This window comes from Rattus norvegicus, chromosome 1 (genome assembly GCF_036323735.1).
Source record: "Rattus norvegicus strain BN/NHsdMcwi chromosome 1, GRCr8, whole genome shotgun sequence".
In the NCBI taxonomy this organism is placed as follows: Eukaryota; Metazoa; Chordata; class Mammalia; order Rodentia; family Muridae; genus Rattus; species Rattus norvegicus.
In genome coordinates this window covers 143,089,083-143,105,686 of record NC_086019.1, presented here as the reverse complement: position 1 = coordinate 143,105,686, position 16,604 = coordinate 143,089,083, and the positions used below count along the sequence as shown (strand labels likewise).

The following is a 16,604-nucleotide window of genomic DNA, read 5'->3' as shown; positions in this document are numbered from 1 at the left end:
ATCCCTATGTAGGTGAAGATGACCTTGAACTTCTGATCCTCTTGCTTCTGCCTTGCAAGTGCTGGCCGCATATGTGAGCTGCTATTTGCTCTATCTAGTGTATTCCTCTTTACATCAAAGGAAATTTAATTTTTTTTATTACGACTTGTTTTAGAGGGGACACTCATGCCACATGTATGTGTGGTGGTCAGAAGACAATCTGCGGGAGTCGCTTCCCTTCTTCCTCCAAGTGAGTCCTGGGCATGGAACTAAGCATGGTAGCAAGCCACTCTACCCACTAGGCAATCCTGCCAGCTCTCTTAAAAGCTTTTGGTTTTGAATACTTAGAGAGAAGGTGCAAAAACAGAACCAGAAATGCCCTTGAATCTTCTGCCTCACTTCAGTGAAATCCATATCTTGCACTGCTACAGTGCGAGCTTCTTTCTATTTCACCCTGTACTGGCTTGGACTTTCACCCTTTCTCTCTTAAGTGAAAAGAGCAGTACCCTCCTCCTCCTCTCCCCCTTAGCCTCCTTTGGTTTTGACTTTCCCAACATGTGTGCAGGTACTTCAACACACTCAGGCAGGAGTGACGTCAGCTGGGTCGCAGGGCCCGGGGATGGGAGGGTGTATGAGTGATCCTGCCTGGTTTGAAATGTCTGTGTGCCTCTGATTGCTATTTCCCTCAAGGAAATTATTTAACCTCTATGCCTCAAGATGCCTCTTCCAAACAGGACAATAATCAACTGTGCTTCCCTTGAGCAGGTAAACCAAATGGGTTAGCATATGCGAGACGTTAGACGATGCCTGGCACACCTCGCTGGCATGTAGATAATACTTAGGAATAAATGAGCAGAGAGAACCCGCCATGCCTGACTTCACTTATAATTGCAAATGAGATTAAACTGAATACAAGTCTATAGGTTCCCATAAATTAATCTAAAAACCAAGAAGAACAAATACCCATTTCATCCACAGGAACAATGAGTACGTCATTCCCCAAATCTGTGGCCCAGATGGAAATAACATCAACCTTAAACTTCTCCAAAACAAGCATTTTTTTGTAATTGTGCAGATTATAGATTGAGAATCCTTTGGGTCCTCCAATAAACAGATAGTCTTGTGAGACAGCCATACCGCCAGGCATTTTGTCGAGCTGGGAAAACATGCACATAAAAAGACAAATGATTTCTGTCTGTCAATGCCATCAAGCAACCTGAGCTGGCTTTTCAGAGAGAAGTAGGGATCCTCCTAGACATATCATTGCCAACGTGCGCCTGCTGAGAATGTTTGCCCTAAGCACTTCACTTTGAAGGAAAGCAGTCAGAGAGACAGAAGTAAGACGAGGCATATATTCTAAACATTAGCACAACCGCACATCCTGTGGTTTATCCCACCCAGTGTCCTGTGGAAAGAACGGCTGAAGCTGAGTTGCTAACAGTTCTCATTGCCACACGTGGGGGGGTACATTAATGAGGTTTTTCAGTGTCAGTAACATGACATAAAGGGCCTTTGTGGGGGCTGGAGAGATGGCTCAGCGGTTAAGAGCCCCGACTGGCGCAAGGCCCTGGGTTCTGTCCCCAGCTCCGAAAAAAAGAACCAAAAAAAAAAAAAAAAAAAAAGAGCCCCGACTGCTCTTCCAAAGGTCCTGAGTTCAATTCCCAGCAATCACATGGTGGCTCACAACCATCTGTAATGGGATCCGATGCCCTCTTCTGGCGTGTCTGAGGACAGCTACAGTGTGCTTATATATAATAAACCATACACTCCATTTCCTATAGGCACCCGCAGCATGCCTACTGTCTCTCAAAAACGCACCTGGATTTCCAATGGAGAGGGATTTCTTCTCATCAGGCACTTTCATTAATATGTAAGTGAAACAAACAAACAAACAAACAGGCACTCTTGTTCATACCTGGATTTCTGCAGTTGGAGGGTAGATGGCAGGCACAGTCCAGTTCTTCACATTTTCCCTAAAAGATTCTCTGTTTTCAATAACTTCCCATGAGCGGTCAAACAGATGGTTTATCAGCTTGTTGATCATTCGGTAAGGCTGAGGAAGGGAATCCAGTTCTTGATCCACGTCCTTGAAGACAAAATCCTTCTCATCATCCTTAGGCCAGTCTGCCTCAGTTGGAGATGGAATCTCCAGTGGACCCTTGGAAAACACAGACAACCTTGGCTTCTGAGCCTGACTTCCTTTAAAAGATGACATCGCAGAGGTTGGCACCGAGACCTTCTGGGAACTCAAAGCTGAGAAGCAAAGTGAGCAGAGAGACTTTGAGAAAAAGGTAAACAAGAAGCTAGCCTTCTCTAGCACAGAATCCTATGGGGACCTTCTACCTCAGGCTGGACTTCCTTACATATCATAATTGCTACCACCGTCCTTGGATATGGTCTTCGTATTCATGGGGGGGGGGGGGCAGAAGGGCAGGCACCTCCCAGGCTAACTAGAGAAGATGTGATTGGTGATGGAGAGTTTGGCATTTTGCTATCTTTCTTCACCTTCTGATGGGACAAGTAACTGTCTTCTGTTCCAAATGGAATGCACTAGTAGCTGATACCTTTCCCTGGCTGTCTGCCTTTGCAGGTGGCTCTGTTTAAGCCACTGAATCTCCAGGTTTCTCTTCTCTCAGGCCCAATCAGATGCAGCTCTGCATGTCCAATGTTTGTGGGACATCTGTTCCTTCATTAGTCTCACTGGTGTGACAGGCCCTGTGCCCTGATCTCCTACAAGAGTCTCCAGACATGCCAGTGATTGGGCAGTAGAAGTTTTAGAGGAGAGAGAGGGGAGGGAGGAAGAAGAGAGGATGAGATGGAGGGACACAGAGAGGGGAAGATGAAGAGGAGGTGAAGATGGAGCGTGGCCTGGGGAAGCCACAACTCTCAAGGGATCTCATAGTTGGGGAACACAGTAGTATAGTGGTAGATCTGCCCAGTCTAGGCGCGCAGCTTATAAATATTATAACTGAGTTGTGTGTTCTTTGTCAGGCTTATTGGAGCTGGAGATCTACCAATACAGATCTGGCTGCTGTTATATGTTGAGGCTGTCTGGTGTCTTCCATTGCGAAGATTTAGGTGGGCAAGAGAGAAGGTGAAAGCAAGGAGCAGTCGGTACAGCCAGGGCGGTCAGCCTGTCGAACAAGAGCAGTAGCACCAGGCATTCTCTGGAAGGACGCGTTTGGGAGGCTGGGGAAACCAGAGGAGGGAACCAGGGCCAGAGGGCTCTTTTTAGCATCAGGCAAAGAGGCAGCTACTGATTCTAGAGCCTAGCTGGAGCTAGAGTGGATTTTTAAAACTACATGCAACAAAGGGATTTCAAATGTCATCATTTTAATTGCACTTTTGTATTTGTGTGTGCTGTAGTGCGTGTGTGGGGTCAGAGGACAACCTTCAGGAGTTGGTTCTCTCCTTCCACCATGTAAGTCCTAGAAACTTAACTCTGGTCATGGCTTGATGGAAGGTGCCTTTACCCACTGAGCCATCTTATCAGCCACTGCCATAGTTTTAAAAATCATTTATTTACTGAGGAAATTAGGAGGCATTTTAATATGCTGAACTCAGTATTGTCTTATATTATAACATGGCTGTGGTCTATGCAAGTCCTATAAATATCCAGCTGCCACTATGGTCTCTCCCTACATATGTAGGGGAAAGAAGCACATATGTGATGTTTCTGATACATGAGAGATGAGGTTTGTTGGTATTGGGACAAGGACCACTCGAGGGCAATAGTGACAACAGTAAGCTGAGCTCACCCAGAGCAAGGAATAATATAGTCCTTTAACTAGCCAGGCTAGACAATCTCGTATGTTGCAAATAGTGGGTAGAGCATTTAGAAGGCTCTAGGTTTGGTAGTGGGAAAATAAGCTCAGGAAGGAATGTTGCATCAGTCTCACTCACATGGAATGATGCATTAAAATTCAGAAGACCACACTGCCTATACGTAACTTAACGTCATCTCAGAACAAAGCTTACAAACATTTACATGAACACAGAACAGGACAGAACAAAACAATCTAGCATCACTTTGTAAACAGCACTGTCCCCTGTAGCAGCTTGCTGTCAGCCATGGTCGAACCCCACCATGTTCTTCAACATCCAGGTGGACGGCCAGGGTTGGGGTTAGGGTTAGGGCTGCTGTTGAGGGAAAATAGTACACAACCCAGGAAAACCATCTGATGGTGCCTTATACAGTTGCATAGACACATGTCAACAGTCTAGAAGTATAAAAACCTAAATTCACACAAAAGCCTGCCCACGAATGTTTATAACTCCGTCTACTACCTCCGAATGTGGGAAGTAGATGGAATGTTCTTCTATGGAAAAATGGATACATAGAAGGAAGCGCCATTTGCTAACAGGATGGGATGGTACTGTGGTCACATGTGACATAAACTAATATCTGTTTCTTATTCTGAGTGAAAGAAACCAGTCTCCACACTTAAATACTGAGGGAGTCTGCTTCTGGAGTATTCGCAAAGCTACCAAACAAGTAAGGAGCCTCATTCAGGAGCTGCCAGGGCTATAGGCATTCATTCAGGGGTATAGGGTTCCGGAAGGACGGCGTGAAGGAGTTGGGAGTTGGCAGTGGTCTCTCCTGGTTTTGGACCCTGAAAGCTACTGTCCCAATGAATTAGTCAACAGGTGCTTTGCTTAATGGTACAATGATGTCATGATTATGCAATCTCCATTTTTGGTTTCTGATTCGATCTGAAGCCTACTGTATGGGATGGAGTACTGTGGACCTGGCTGAAGACCCGTGACTGGGAGGTCATGGACCTTAGCAGATAACCACTACCCCTGTAAGTCAAAATGCCTCCCAAATATTTATTTACACCCATAGGCTGGTGCTGTCCTCAACCGTGCTCAAAAAAGCTTCTCTTTGTAGTAAATTATGGTTAATGCAACAATTTGGGGCTGGTAAAGTGATGAGAACCAGTGATTGTTAAATGGGACACCCTCATACCCTCTCCAATGTGCAGAACTTTTTGAAAGATACAAGGCCAGCTGCCCCGGGTGGGAGGGGTGCCTGGAAAGGATGCCTTAGGAGCAGGGCGTGGCTGAGGCACTTGTGAACTCACAGCATCTACAGTTGCCTGCATGGAGCCTGTAAGACTCTGTCCTTAGACCTTAAGTCATGGAGGAGGGTCTCATGAGGCCCCACCTACCTCACCCAGGGTGGTGGTGAAGTCACTGATGAGAGAGAGGAAGCCACTGTCTTTAGAGACGTACCCATAGGCTGGCAAGTTACTTGTGGGAATCGCTTTACACCCATGCTTATAGCAGTGGCCCTAGTTATATGTCGCAGAACAAAACCAAATAAAAGACATGAAAGGGGAGGGGTGCTGGTGGGAGGAGGAGTGTTGTGGTTACTACTATACTTGGGGTTGCTACACTCCCTAGTTGCCTGTAATTATCTATTAGGGGTTTCTACCCCACTTCAGATCATTTTAGTTCCCAAATAAAAGACATAGAAACCTTTAGATTTATAATAAGTGTAAAAGCATTAGAGATGAGCAGAGATCAACCCCCTATGCTATTTTGTCTATTTCCCTGTGATAATCCCTGAGATGTCACTTGCCATGTTCTGCCTGGGCCACTCCTGTCCGCTCCATCAGGACAGCCCTCATGGCCAAGGGCTCAGGAGTCACCTACCCCATGGTAACTTCCTTCCCTACTCTTCCTCAATCTCCTTGTGGTCCCTGCCTGAGATCCCAAATCTGGGAACCTTTGCTCTGCCTCCCTCTCTTCTGCCCAGCCCATCTTTAGTAACCAATCAGGGATAACTTGGGGGGCAAGGGTTACACAACAAAAGTTGGTATAGTAAGAATTCACTAGTCTTGGGCAACCAGGTCTCAGGATACGGTATTTAGCATTTGAATACATAGCAGCACCAGACCAACCCACTAGAGAGAAGGTAGGTGGAGGACAAGAAGGGATGAGAGGGATGAGTGTGACTAGGGTATATTGTGTGTGTGTGTGTGTGTGTGTGTGTATACATATATATATATATATATATATATATATATGAAATTGTCAAAGAATAAACCATTTTTAAATGAATTTGGCAGCTTCTTAAAAAGTTAAACACAAGCTGAGCAGTGCTGTTGCACACCCTTAATCCCAGCTCTTGGGAGGCAGACCTCAAGGCCAGGCTAGTCTGCAGAAAGAGTTCCAGGCTACACAGAGAAAGAAACCGTGCCTCAGAAAGCCAAACCAAATCAATCAACCAAAGAAACAAAATTACACCTACACGTAGGATAACAGTCTAGTCATTCCGATTCTAGGAGCAGAAATAAAAATACTTGCAAACCTTATGCACAATGACTGCTTATTTCTAGGAGCACCAAAAGGGGGAATGATTAGATGTTTGACCACTAGGTAAGCAGATAAACTCTCACACTCCCAGTACACTCCCAGTACACTCCCAGTAGGGAAATAAAATAACGCAGCCAGGATGGAGCATGGTTGGTAGTTTCTTACAAAGTGAAACCCTCAGTATGGTTCAGCAATTACATTCCTATGGATTCAAACAAACAGCCCTTAAGTTTCATGTGAAAATCTGTACTCACATACAGCCATCTTATTTGTCATTGCCCCAAATCAGAGTGCACTTCAGTGGGTCAATGGATAACTATAAAAATTACTCCAAGTACTTGGGCTGGAGAGATGGCTCAGTGGTTAAGAGCACTGACTGCTCTTCCAGCGGTCCTGAGTTCAATTCCCAGCAACCACATGGTGGCTCACAACCATCTGTAATGGGATTTGGTGCCCTCTTCTGGCCTGCAGATATACAGGCCAGCAGAATGTTGTATACATAGTAAATAATTCTAAAAAAATAAAAAAATAAAAAATAAATTACCAACTACTGATATTTACAACATGAATGAAGCTCAAGCACATTATGGTGGGAGAAATCAAAAGAAAAACTCACACAATATGATTACATTTCTATGCTATTGTTTAAAATGCAGGGATACATTGAAAACAAGTGATGTAACTCTTGCACTTCAGTAGAAAGAAAAGCACCTGTGCTCATCTCTATCAACACACAGATCAACTGTGTTCCTCTATTTACTGTGGTTTCTACAAGGTGAGCCAAGCAGGACTTCCCATTCTCTTGGTGGCTCTTTCTTCTGGAAAGAAGAATTACACAATCATGAAGCCCAAAGCATATCCTTAACTAAAACCTTACTTCCCTCTTCTAGTCAAGTCTATGCCCAAATGATACCAGGATCTGCACAAGCTTTTCCCAGTTTCTCCTAGAGGGGGGGGAAGCAGATGCTAACATGAGCGCAGGTAGACCTAAAGCTGCCTGCAGCACAGCTCTCTGCAGAGATACAGGACAGATTCTGAATGTAGCTTGGAGTATCCACGACCCCCACTCCCGCTTTCTTCAATGTAGGGGGGAGCAAGAAATCAGAAGAGAAGCGGGGAAGGTCTGGGTGTCATTTCTCTCTATACTACTATATAACCCAGCTGTGTTTGCATATGTTACAAGGAGCCTTAGAATCTAAAAGTCAGCCTGGCTTTCTGTTACTGTGAGAGTGCGTGTCAACCCAGGAAACAGAACATATTTCACAGTTTGTTACTTGTTGTACAACTTTCAAATTGATGATGATGATGATGATGATGATGATGATGATGATGATGATAATAACTTCCAAGTAGGTCTGGTGTGTACTTTTACTGCAGGCCTGCAAGTGTTAGTGCAGGTCTGATGCAGGGAATAAAGAAAAGTGGAGGGCTGGAGAGATGGCTCAGTGGTTAAGAGCACTGACTACTCTTCCAGACAAATCCCAGCACCCACATGGTGGCTCACAACCATCTGATATGAGAACTGATGCCCTCTTCTGGTGTGTCTGAACAGCTACAGTGTACTTATATATAATAAATAAATTTTTTTTAAAAAGTGGAAGACCTCATTTCACGGCCACACAAAGCAAGCTTATACACTTACGTTTAAGGAGCCCCTTGCAGAGCTTCTGTCAGGGGCTCTGGGCCTTTTCACTTGCTCTCTGAAGCTCCGGTCCCACCCTTTTCACCATGCTGCTGCTTGGCCACCTCCATTGTAAAAAGCATGGCTTTCTCTTCTCCTCTTCTTCATCTCTGTACCTGGAAGCTACTGAGATTTACACGTTGTCTGCCCTATTGTTTTTTTTTTTTTCAAACGCTCAGTAAAATTGCCCTCTAGCTTCAATCTCTGTCTGTTCTTTTTCTAACCCACAATATGGAGCCTTGATATCCCCAGTAATACGTTAGAGCGTTAGGAAACGGTGCCAGACGAGGGAGGGCAGTGTACTGTGTATCATTGTACAGTTGATGTAGCCTGGGTCCCTGCAGGGATCAGTGAGCATAGCTCAGCTGGCTAGAGAGACCTCACTGAGGGGTCCTGGCCGACAGGCTTTCAGAAAAGACTGGGAACTCACATGTTACCCCATCCTTACAAAAGCACCTCTGGGGGATCCCTAAGAAAGTAGGGCGACGGGACTGAGGCTGTGTTTCAGCAGGATACTCCAACTGCAGCCATTAGGGTCATTGCTGGAATAACATTTTAAGGGATGGGGGTAAATGATGGAAGATGAGAGAAGCAAACAGAAAGACAGGGGAGGGGTAATGAGGGAGAAAAGGGGGAGCAACGGTGAAAAGAAGAAAATTACTAAATAAGTGGGGCTCCAGCTTCAAGTTCCGCAGAACCCACGATCAGCAGTGCAATGATCTCCTTTGCCTGTACTTTGTTCATGTGGAGCTTTTAGGATTCCCTCAGGAATCATTTGGTTTTCAAAAATCCTAATAGAAAGACCTCCCACTTTATTCCCACTCTCCTGCTAGAAACACACTCCAGGAACTGACTTAGCTCTGTTGCCGGCATCATAAGGCCTGACACTGGGAAAGGATGAGGCCCGAAGTCTCCAAAGAAAACTTTGGGGTTCTCCGCCTGAGAAGACCATTTAGCATTCCTGATGGGGTTCGTGGGTACCTGGGGACACCTGGACGCCTGAGGCAGGGGAGTGACCCACTCAGTGCCTCAACCTGGAAACCGAGACTGGAGAAGGCCACGAGAGCCGACCTTGTAAAACTCAGCTTTGCTCACACCGTCTTGTGGCTTGGCGTCGCCTTAGTAACTATCACTTCCGGCCCCAACCGGAACTCTAAAAAGCAGCGCTTCCGAAGGTGTGCCCACCCACCCCCGTGTGGGCGGAGATAGGCGGTCCCACCCACCCGGCGACTAATCTGATCCCGGCTGTCCCCCGGGACCAGCGAGGTCCCAGAAGACCCACGAGGGAGCGGGCGTAACGCGTGGCTGCGGGTGGGAGCCATGGACGCCTTCATCCGAGTCGCCAACCAAAGCCAAGGTCGGGACCGACTTTTCAGGTGAGTCAGGTGCGGTCGGCTCCACCCCATCCCTTCAGGACCCAGTATTTCTTCTCGGAGAAAGAAGTAACAGCCTGGTAAATCGAGGCACGAGGACACGGCCAGCTTCCACTGAGGAATTGAGACCCGAGCCCCTCCTTCCTGTAAATCCAGAGGGACTGTGCGTGCCAGCCACCTCGGTGTCTCTGGCTGTGACAGCCGCCCAGGAGTTCGTATCTCCTAACTTTCCCCGGGAGAGGGAAACTGAGCTCTCGCCGCTCAATGTCTTTTCCAGACATTCTTTTCCAGAGAAACTTTAGTGTCTGTCTGTCTGTCTGTCTGTCTGTCTGTCTTTCTTTCTTTCTTTCTTTCTTTCTTTCTTTCTTTCTTTCTTTTTTTCTTTCTTTCTTTCTTTCTTTCTTTCTTTCTTTCTTTCTTCTCCTTTTCCCTTTTTTCCCTTTTCCCTTTTCCCTTTTCCCCTTTCCCTTTTCCCTTTTCCCTTTTCTTTTTCTTTTTTTGTACCTAAGGAAACGGAACACCTGTAGTTTGGAGCACCGGTGAAGTCTTACTCCCGGAAAGACAGATTTATCTTCTTTATCTTTTTTATCTTCATTTTGGTCCAGTCTGTGCCTTGGAGATGTCAGCTGTTAAATAGCTGCTTTGTGACACGTAAAATGGACAATGGACAAAGTGTTCGAACAATACCTCCAAAGTACATGGTGTACTTTTGAAGTCACCAGTGCATGCGTGTTTAAAACCAATCCTACTTCATTTTTTAAAGAGAAATTTGAATGGTGCTCGATGATCATTTAAAAGAAAAGGAAGAGGGGGCGCATAGGAGTTTTATTTAACAACTCTTCTCTTCCAGATGTTTAAGTGTTCAACTGCTAATATAAACTAAACATACAAGTAAGAAAAGTCTTAATGGTGAGACTTGAGGAGACCAGCTGTACAGAGCCTCCACTGCAGCCCTGTGGAGGGGATACTTTAATATTCTAGTTTCACAGATAGGAAAACTAAACCAGGAGGCTAGGAAGAACTAATGTGACAAAGCCAAAAGATGCAAGTGCACACTGTTGAGTCCAGTGCTCGCCTCTTAACATAGGCATGCTGCCTTTCTGTCTAACTCGATAGATTCTCAGGATGGTTGAATAATACCCATGGTTCATTAAAAAATTTCAGTGTGCCCAGAATGTACCCTAAATACACTGTGTTTAATTTAGGATATACGTATTCAGCAAAATTTTATTTCCCAACCCTTTAAAAAATCTGTATAACCATGAACAAACTATCATTCCTAAAATAATGCCCTGTATTCAGACCCACTATTGGACCAAACCTGAGAGAGGAAGATGTATGACACGAGCCGTTTGAGCCTCTGGCCAGAGTGTGAATTCTGTCTCCTCCCTCTTTTTTTACTTTATTACAAAACTCACTTATCATGGTGGAAAATGAACCACTTTGGGGAGGATTTATTCATGTATTTTGAGAAAGTCTTACTGTGTAGCCCAGACTGCACCATAATTCTCCCAGTCTTCTGAGTGCTGGAGTTGTAGACATGAGCCACCAGCTCTGCCACCATTTTACTGAGAAGAATATTTAAACCGTGCCGGGATGCCAGTGCAGTTTGCAGTTCTAAGACAGTAAGGACCAACACCTACTGATTTTTGTTTGTTTGAACAGGGTCTCACTAGATAACCTTGGCTGACCCAGAATTCTCTATTTAGACCAGGCTGGCCTTGACCTCAACAGAGATCTGCCTTCCTCTGTCTCCTGAGTGCTGGGGACAAAGGTGTATGTCTCCACCACTGCGCCCGGCCCAGCACCTACTTTTACTAAGTAGGCCGCAGATGCATTTGGGTGTCTGCGATTCTAATTTATTTTATTATATTTATCACCATGTCCTTGTTATTGTAGCTGGCATGATAACAACCATTTTGCCGGATGTGTTACTGCACCGGTGTGTATTTGTCCTTAAGTTTTCAGAACTAAACGTTGAGGCTGGGCTCTTCACGTGGCTTTTGAGTTTGTTTCCTGTCTCATAAGTAGTTAGTCAGTTTAATGTGGCAGGCTTTCGTTCGTTTAGGAAATCTGAAAGGCATTCTATGTTGGGGCGCATAGCAAATGTGGACTTATATAGGGCTGAGAGGCATCTCCGTGCATCTTCTCATCCATTTTTTCTGTGCCAGCAGAGGGCTTTGGGGGAGCTGCACCCTGCCTAACTGTGGCGTCCTCTTCCTTAACCTTTGTGTCCCATTTCCACCGCATGCTCACCCTTTGGCCCTCCTGTGCAAGGACTATTGCAGAATGCTACTTTTGCAAGCACTTCAAGCATGAGAAACCTTCCCAGAAGTTCCCTCAGCACGACGCTTCTCCTTGCTTTTCAATATGTTTCTCCTTCCCTTCATGAATCAAACTTTATTTGGTTTGTAAACCACTTTCCTCGTTTCTTTTTTCCATTTCAGAGCCACTCAACACGCATGCATGTTGCTTAGATATTTGTTAGAGTCTAAGGCTGGCAAAGAGGCGGTGGTAACGAAGCTCAAGAATCTGGAGACTAGTGTGAGCACTGGCCGTAAATGTAAGTACCCATCTCTCGAGGGACAGTCCTCAGACCCTGGAGTTTACAACATGCTTTCACTCACCCACGTCTTCAATGAAGCTGACAGCAGCCCTGCCTGGAGACCCCAAGAAGGTTGAATGGTTTGCTGTAGACCATTCATAGATGTCTCCCTCTGTTTGAATTTGATGCTGTACCATATTCTCCTGCATAATCATAGCCTGTGGGGCACACAGTATGCCAGTTCCCATCACATAGTCATAGCCCGTGGGGCACACAGTATGCCAGTTCCCATCACATAGTCATAGCCCGTGGGGCACACAATATACCAGTTCACATCACATAGTCATAGCCCGTGGGGCACACAGTATGCCAGTTCCCATCACATAGTCATAGCCCGTGGGGCACACAGTATGCCAGTTCACATCACATAGTCATAGCCCGTGGGGCACACAATATGCCAGTTCACATCACATAGTCATGGCCCGTGGGGCACACAGTATGCCAGTTCACATTGGTTCTCAGAATGTACTGACAATGCCTAACATGAGCTTTGGTCTAGCATCAGCCCTTAAGTTCTATGGAACAGGATAGTCTTATCCTCAAACACGTGCCTTTTCCTCCTCATCTCTTGAGGATTATTGGAGGATCTAAATGAGTACATTTTCCTAGACAGTTTGTCAGAAGCTTCATGTGAAAGGCAAAGAGTAAAGGCAGGGGTTTTCGCTGAGGAATACACTTTCATCCTCACTATCCTAGGAAACCCCATGCTTCTCAGAGTGGTTCCTGCTTGACTCCATTGTTTGATGAAAACATGTTTCCACAGTAGATTAACGACACATCGGGATGAGGTGTAGGTCAGCCCATATTGATGGGTTGTGTTGAATACCTCCTTCATAAATGTGCATTCCTCAACTTTATGGGACAGATAAAATCACATGTTATAAATTCAGTGCCAAATATGATGGCTGGGGCAAAGGAAAAAATATTTTAGAGAAGGTAGGATCTAAGTTGTGGCTAGAGAAACAAATATTCTGAAAGGGAGGTTTCTCCCAGCAGAGGCTCAGGACTGTTAGAAGCAAAGTTGACCTTATAACATCTCATGGAGGATCAGTGTCAAACCGGAAAACTAGTTTGGTAGAGAGAGACTTAGTCAGCAAAAGGGTTAGAAAGGGTGGGTAAGATTTCTGGATGGCTTTGAAGGCCAAGATTTGAAATTCTGTCATAAATTCTCTAGAATGTCATTGCCGAGGTCTCCTTTAGAGTTTCACTCGTATTGAAAGTGCAGAAAGTACTTAACCCCTTGTCATCCCGCCAAGTGGTGCAAGAGAACCAGAAACTCCAGTTTTGAAACAGCCATTTCATATACTGCTCTGGATTAGTTCATGGCAAAATAATGTCAAGTACTCTTCTGGGACTGTGTTTGGAGAATAGCTGCTTCTGGGTGGTTACTAAGCCAAATGACCCATCTCTGGGTGTCCAGGAAACACCTATGCATGGATGACCACTAAGTGACTAATAGTATGCTTACATAAGGACACATTACAGTGACTGATTAGTTCTTTTAGGAGCACCACGTGACTATCGATCACCATAGCCACTCAATTCTGCCATTTCTCTTCATCCCTCTTCCATAGGTGGGCTAAGTGATAGTCAGACAGCACCGTTTTGATGACGCCTGGGTCACTGTTTAATTGCTGTGAAGAAACATGATCAAGCCAACTCTTGTATAGGAAAGCATTTCACTGGAGGCTTGTCACAGTTTTGGGGACTTAGTCTGTTATAATCATCATGGCTGGGAGCATGGCAGCAGGGAACACGGTGGCAGGCAGGTGTGCTGCTGGATGGGAGGGCGGGGGAAAAAGAAGAATGGGGGGGTATGGGGAGTGGACAACTGGACCTGGGCTTGGGCTTTTGAAACCTCACCACCCCACTCCCTAGTGACACACTTCTTCCAGCAAGGCCACACCTCTTAGTCCTTCTAATCCTATCAAAGAGTTCTACTCCCTGGTGACTAATGGCCTATTTGGGGGTGTATTTGGGGGTGGGGGTCGTCATTCTTACTTAAACCACCATAAATAGGAAATCAAATGTAAAGAGTGTTGAACCTGGAGGTCATGTTAACTGCTCTTTTTCTTCTGAAGTATAGAAGTTACTACACATCCATGATTAGCCTTGCCTGGAATATACTGGAAATGAATGCTAAGGCACTCTTTGGAACGGAATGATAGGTTGTCACGGTCACTGTCTTTTGGGCTTTGCAGGACCACTGTAGGGATTCCTTTCCTCCGGTAAGATTGAGCCTCAACTGACATCAGCTGCTGTGTTCTTAGTCCTTAACTTGTCACAGGACTTCTGCTACCCATTAAGTAAATCTTGAATCTGTGGTTCTTTTTACAGGGTTCAGACTAGGCAACGTGCTCCATGCCATCCAGGCCACTGAGCAGAGCATCCAAGCCACTGACCTTGTGCCCCGCCTATGCCTAACATTAGCCAACCTGAACCGCGTGGTTTATTACATCTGTGACACTGTCCTCTGGGCGAAGAGTGTGGGTCTGACATCTGGAATCAACAGAGAGAAGTGGCAAATGCGGGCGGCCCGCCACTACTACTATTTCCTCTTGCTGAGCCTGGTCCGGGATCTGTATGAGGTCTTGCTGCATATGGGACAAGTTGCACGTGACAGAGCAAAGAGAGAGAAGTCCTCCGGGGACCCTCCTAAGTACAGCGTCGCTAATGAAGAAAGTGAATGGCTCCAGTCCTTCCTCCTCCTCCTCTTCCAGTCTCTAAAGCGAAATCCGCCCTTATTCCTGGACACCGTGAAGAACTTCTGTGACATCCTGATCCCTTTGAACCAGCTCGGGATCTACAAGTCCAACCTTGGCGTGGTAGGATTTGGAGGTCTCGTGTCCTCTGTGGCTGGCCTCATCACTGTGGTGTATCCTCAGTTGAAACTGAAGGCCCGCTAGGGTATTTGGAAAATTTAAGACTGACGTTCAGTGGAGCAAACATTTGCTTTTGTCATGATGTCTACTGTACTTAATTTTTTTTAATCATGTGAGCATCTTACCAACCGGTGATGTGAGCAGAGGTAGGACCCACAACGGAGCCTGAAGACTGATGACGTTTTTGTAAACACGGCAGTAACTTCTGCACATTTCCCCTTCAGTGAACATTGCTGAGCATCTTTTCTGTACATAGTAAGAGCTCAGTATATGCTGAACAAATAAAGATAGAAAGGAACGAAGTCATCGAAAACCCAAGGAAACTAGAATTACAGATCGGGTCGCATGGGTTTTGATTTCACACAAGCACATCAGGGCCCGGCACAGCACTCCTGGCTCTGGTTAAGGCTTCCCTTTTCTCCCATCTGTGGTTGTTATCCCCCAGCCCCACAGATGTCAGTAGTGGGATGGAGGGGAGCTGTGCTCAGAGCCTGGTAACCTGTTGGCCCTGGTCATTGCTGTAGTTGTGTCCTGACCATGTTCAGAAGTAGACTCAGAAAAACATCAGTACCTTTGTGCCGGAAGCGGTGTCCACAGGTAATGCTGTGAGTAAGCAAGAAAACAGCAGGAGGGACCAGAGGTGAAAGTAGGTGGGAGGTCACCACTGCCCATTACATAATCCATCACAGATAAGGAAATTGACAATACAAAACAAAGCCACTAGCACACAGGTTTATTCTGATTCTTCCCAAGATGATTCCCGTGATCTCATGACCCTCAGCAGCATTTCCAGGCTCAAAGCCCTTAGTCCCTTAACATGCCCCTCCCCCTGCTGGCCTGGAACGTCCATCCACGGTCTCTGTTCTAGTCTATAAAGTGCAAAACAATGTAGACTCACCCAGGCTGGTTTTATTTAAAGCTACATAACAGTTTGGGCAATTCCACAGTATTTTTCATCAAAATAAGAGAATTAAAATTCTTCTGCCTATGAATGTAGGAATGTCAGTTTTCTGTGACAAATCTGATTTTTCTCAGGACAACTGGGAGGGGCGGGAAAGAGCTATCGGGCCAGTGGAGAGGGTGTGGGGACGCTCTTCACGGCTCAGCCTTCCTGTCTTGAGCTTGGTTTAGGTGTGTGAAGTGGGAGACACTGGCCAGCAGGTGGGCCAGTGTCTCAGCACCGATAAAGCCGTGTACAGTTAAGTGGAAATGAGAACTCTGCACTAAGTAACTGCTTTCCGTGAATGTGAAGAAGATTCTTGCAAAGTGGACTCAGGACCTTGGCACTGTATTTGTAAAATGATAATGTGCTTTGAGAAAACCTTAGGGGGAGGGGGGATGAAAGAAATTAAAGTGGTAAAACAAGACAAATATGAGTAAATGCCTATTTTTACTGTAACATTAATTATGTCTAATAAATTTCTAGATAAAATTGACTCATGCATCTGTGAGTGTGTCTGCTTCAGAGTCTGTGGGCTCAGGAATGACTAGGCACAGGCTGGGAGGAAGGCCCAGGGACTGTGTCGAGGCTCTGGGTTGAGAGGTTCCCTTACAATCTGTCCAAACCATTCCTGCTAAGGAGCTCTGCAGCAGCCTGGCAGTGGCTGGCTAGCTTCTTCCTGGAGAGGCCTGCCTTGAGTGCACGGCAGTGTTTCACAGGTATCTGTTCTGGTACTGTGGATCCTACACATTAGAGAAGGTGTTGGGAGGGTGGAGGACTGCCATCTTCTAGAGTCTGTAAACCTCAGTGGGCCTCGCTACTT

General features: G+C 45.8%; 2 protein-coding genes across 22 annotated transcripts in view; one reads left to right on the top strand and one right to left on the bottom strand.

Annotated features, from left to right (window-relative positions):
* Wdr93 (WD repeat domain 93) overlaps nt 1-9,118 on the bottom strand; it is a 49,980-nt gene extending 40,862 nt beyond the window's left edge. For 16 of the 20 annotated variants that reach the window (XR_005490605.2, XR_010056371.1, XR_001835468.3 and 13 more), the window contains exons 1-3: nt 8,963-9,118; nt 1,895-2,232; nt 943-1,135 (exon numbers count right to left, since the gene is read on the bottom strand). Coding sequence is in view for 9 of the 20 variants with exons in the window: in XM_017589563.3 (XP_017445052.1) it covers nt 943-1,135; nt 1,895-2,194 (493 nt within the window). In the remaining 11 variants the exon portion in view is untranslated. Of the gene's footprint in view, nt 1-942; nt 1,136-1,894; nt 2,233-7,942; nt 8,105-8,962 lie in introns of all 20 variants that reach the window. The other 4 variants (XM_017589562.3, XM_063271156.1, XM_006229403.5 and 1 more) reach the window with 4 other exon arrangements.
* A 77-nt stretch (nt 9,119-9,195) lies between these two features.
* Pex11a (peroxisomal biogenesis factor 11 alpha) lies at nt 9,196-16,277 on the top strand. Of its 2 annotated transcripts, NM_053487.2 has the most exon segments (3): nt 9,196-9,357; nt 11,802-11,917; nt 14,297-16,277. In NM_053487.2, coding segments are annotated over 3 exon segments (741 nt in total). In that variant the 5' UTR covers nt 9,196-9,301; the 3' UTR covers nt 14,866-16,277.
* Nucleotides 16,278-16,604: the final 327 nt, after the last annotated feature.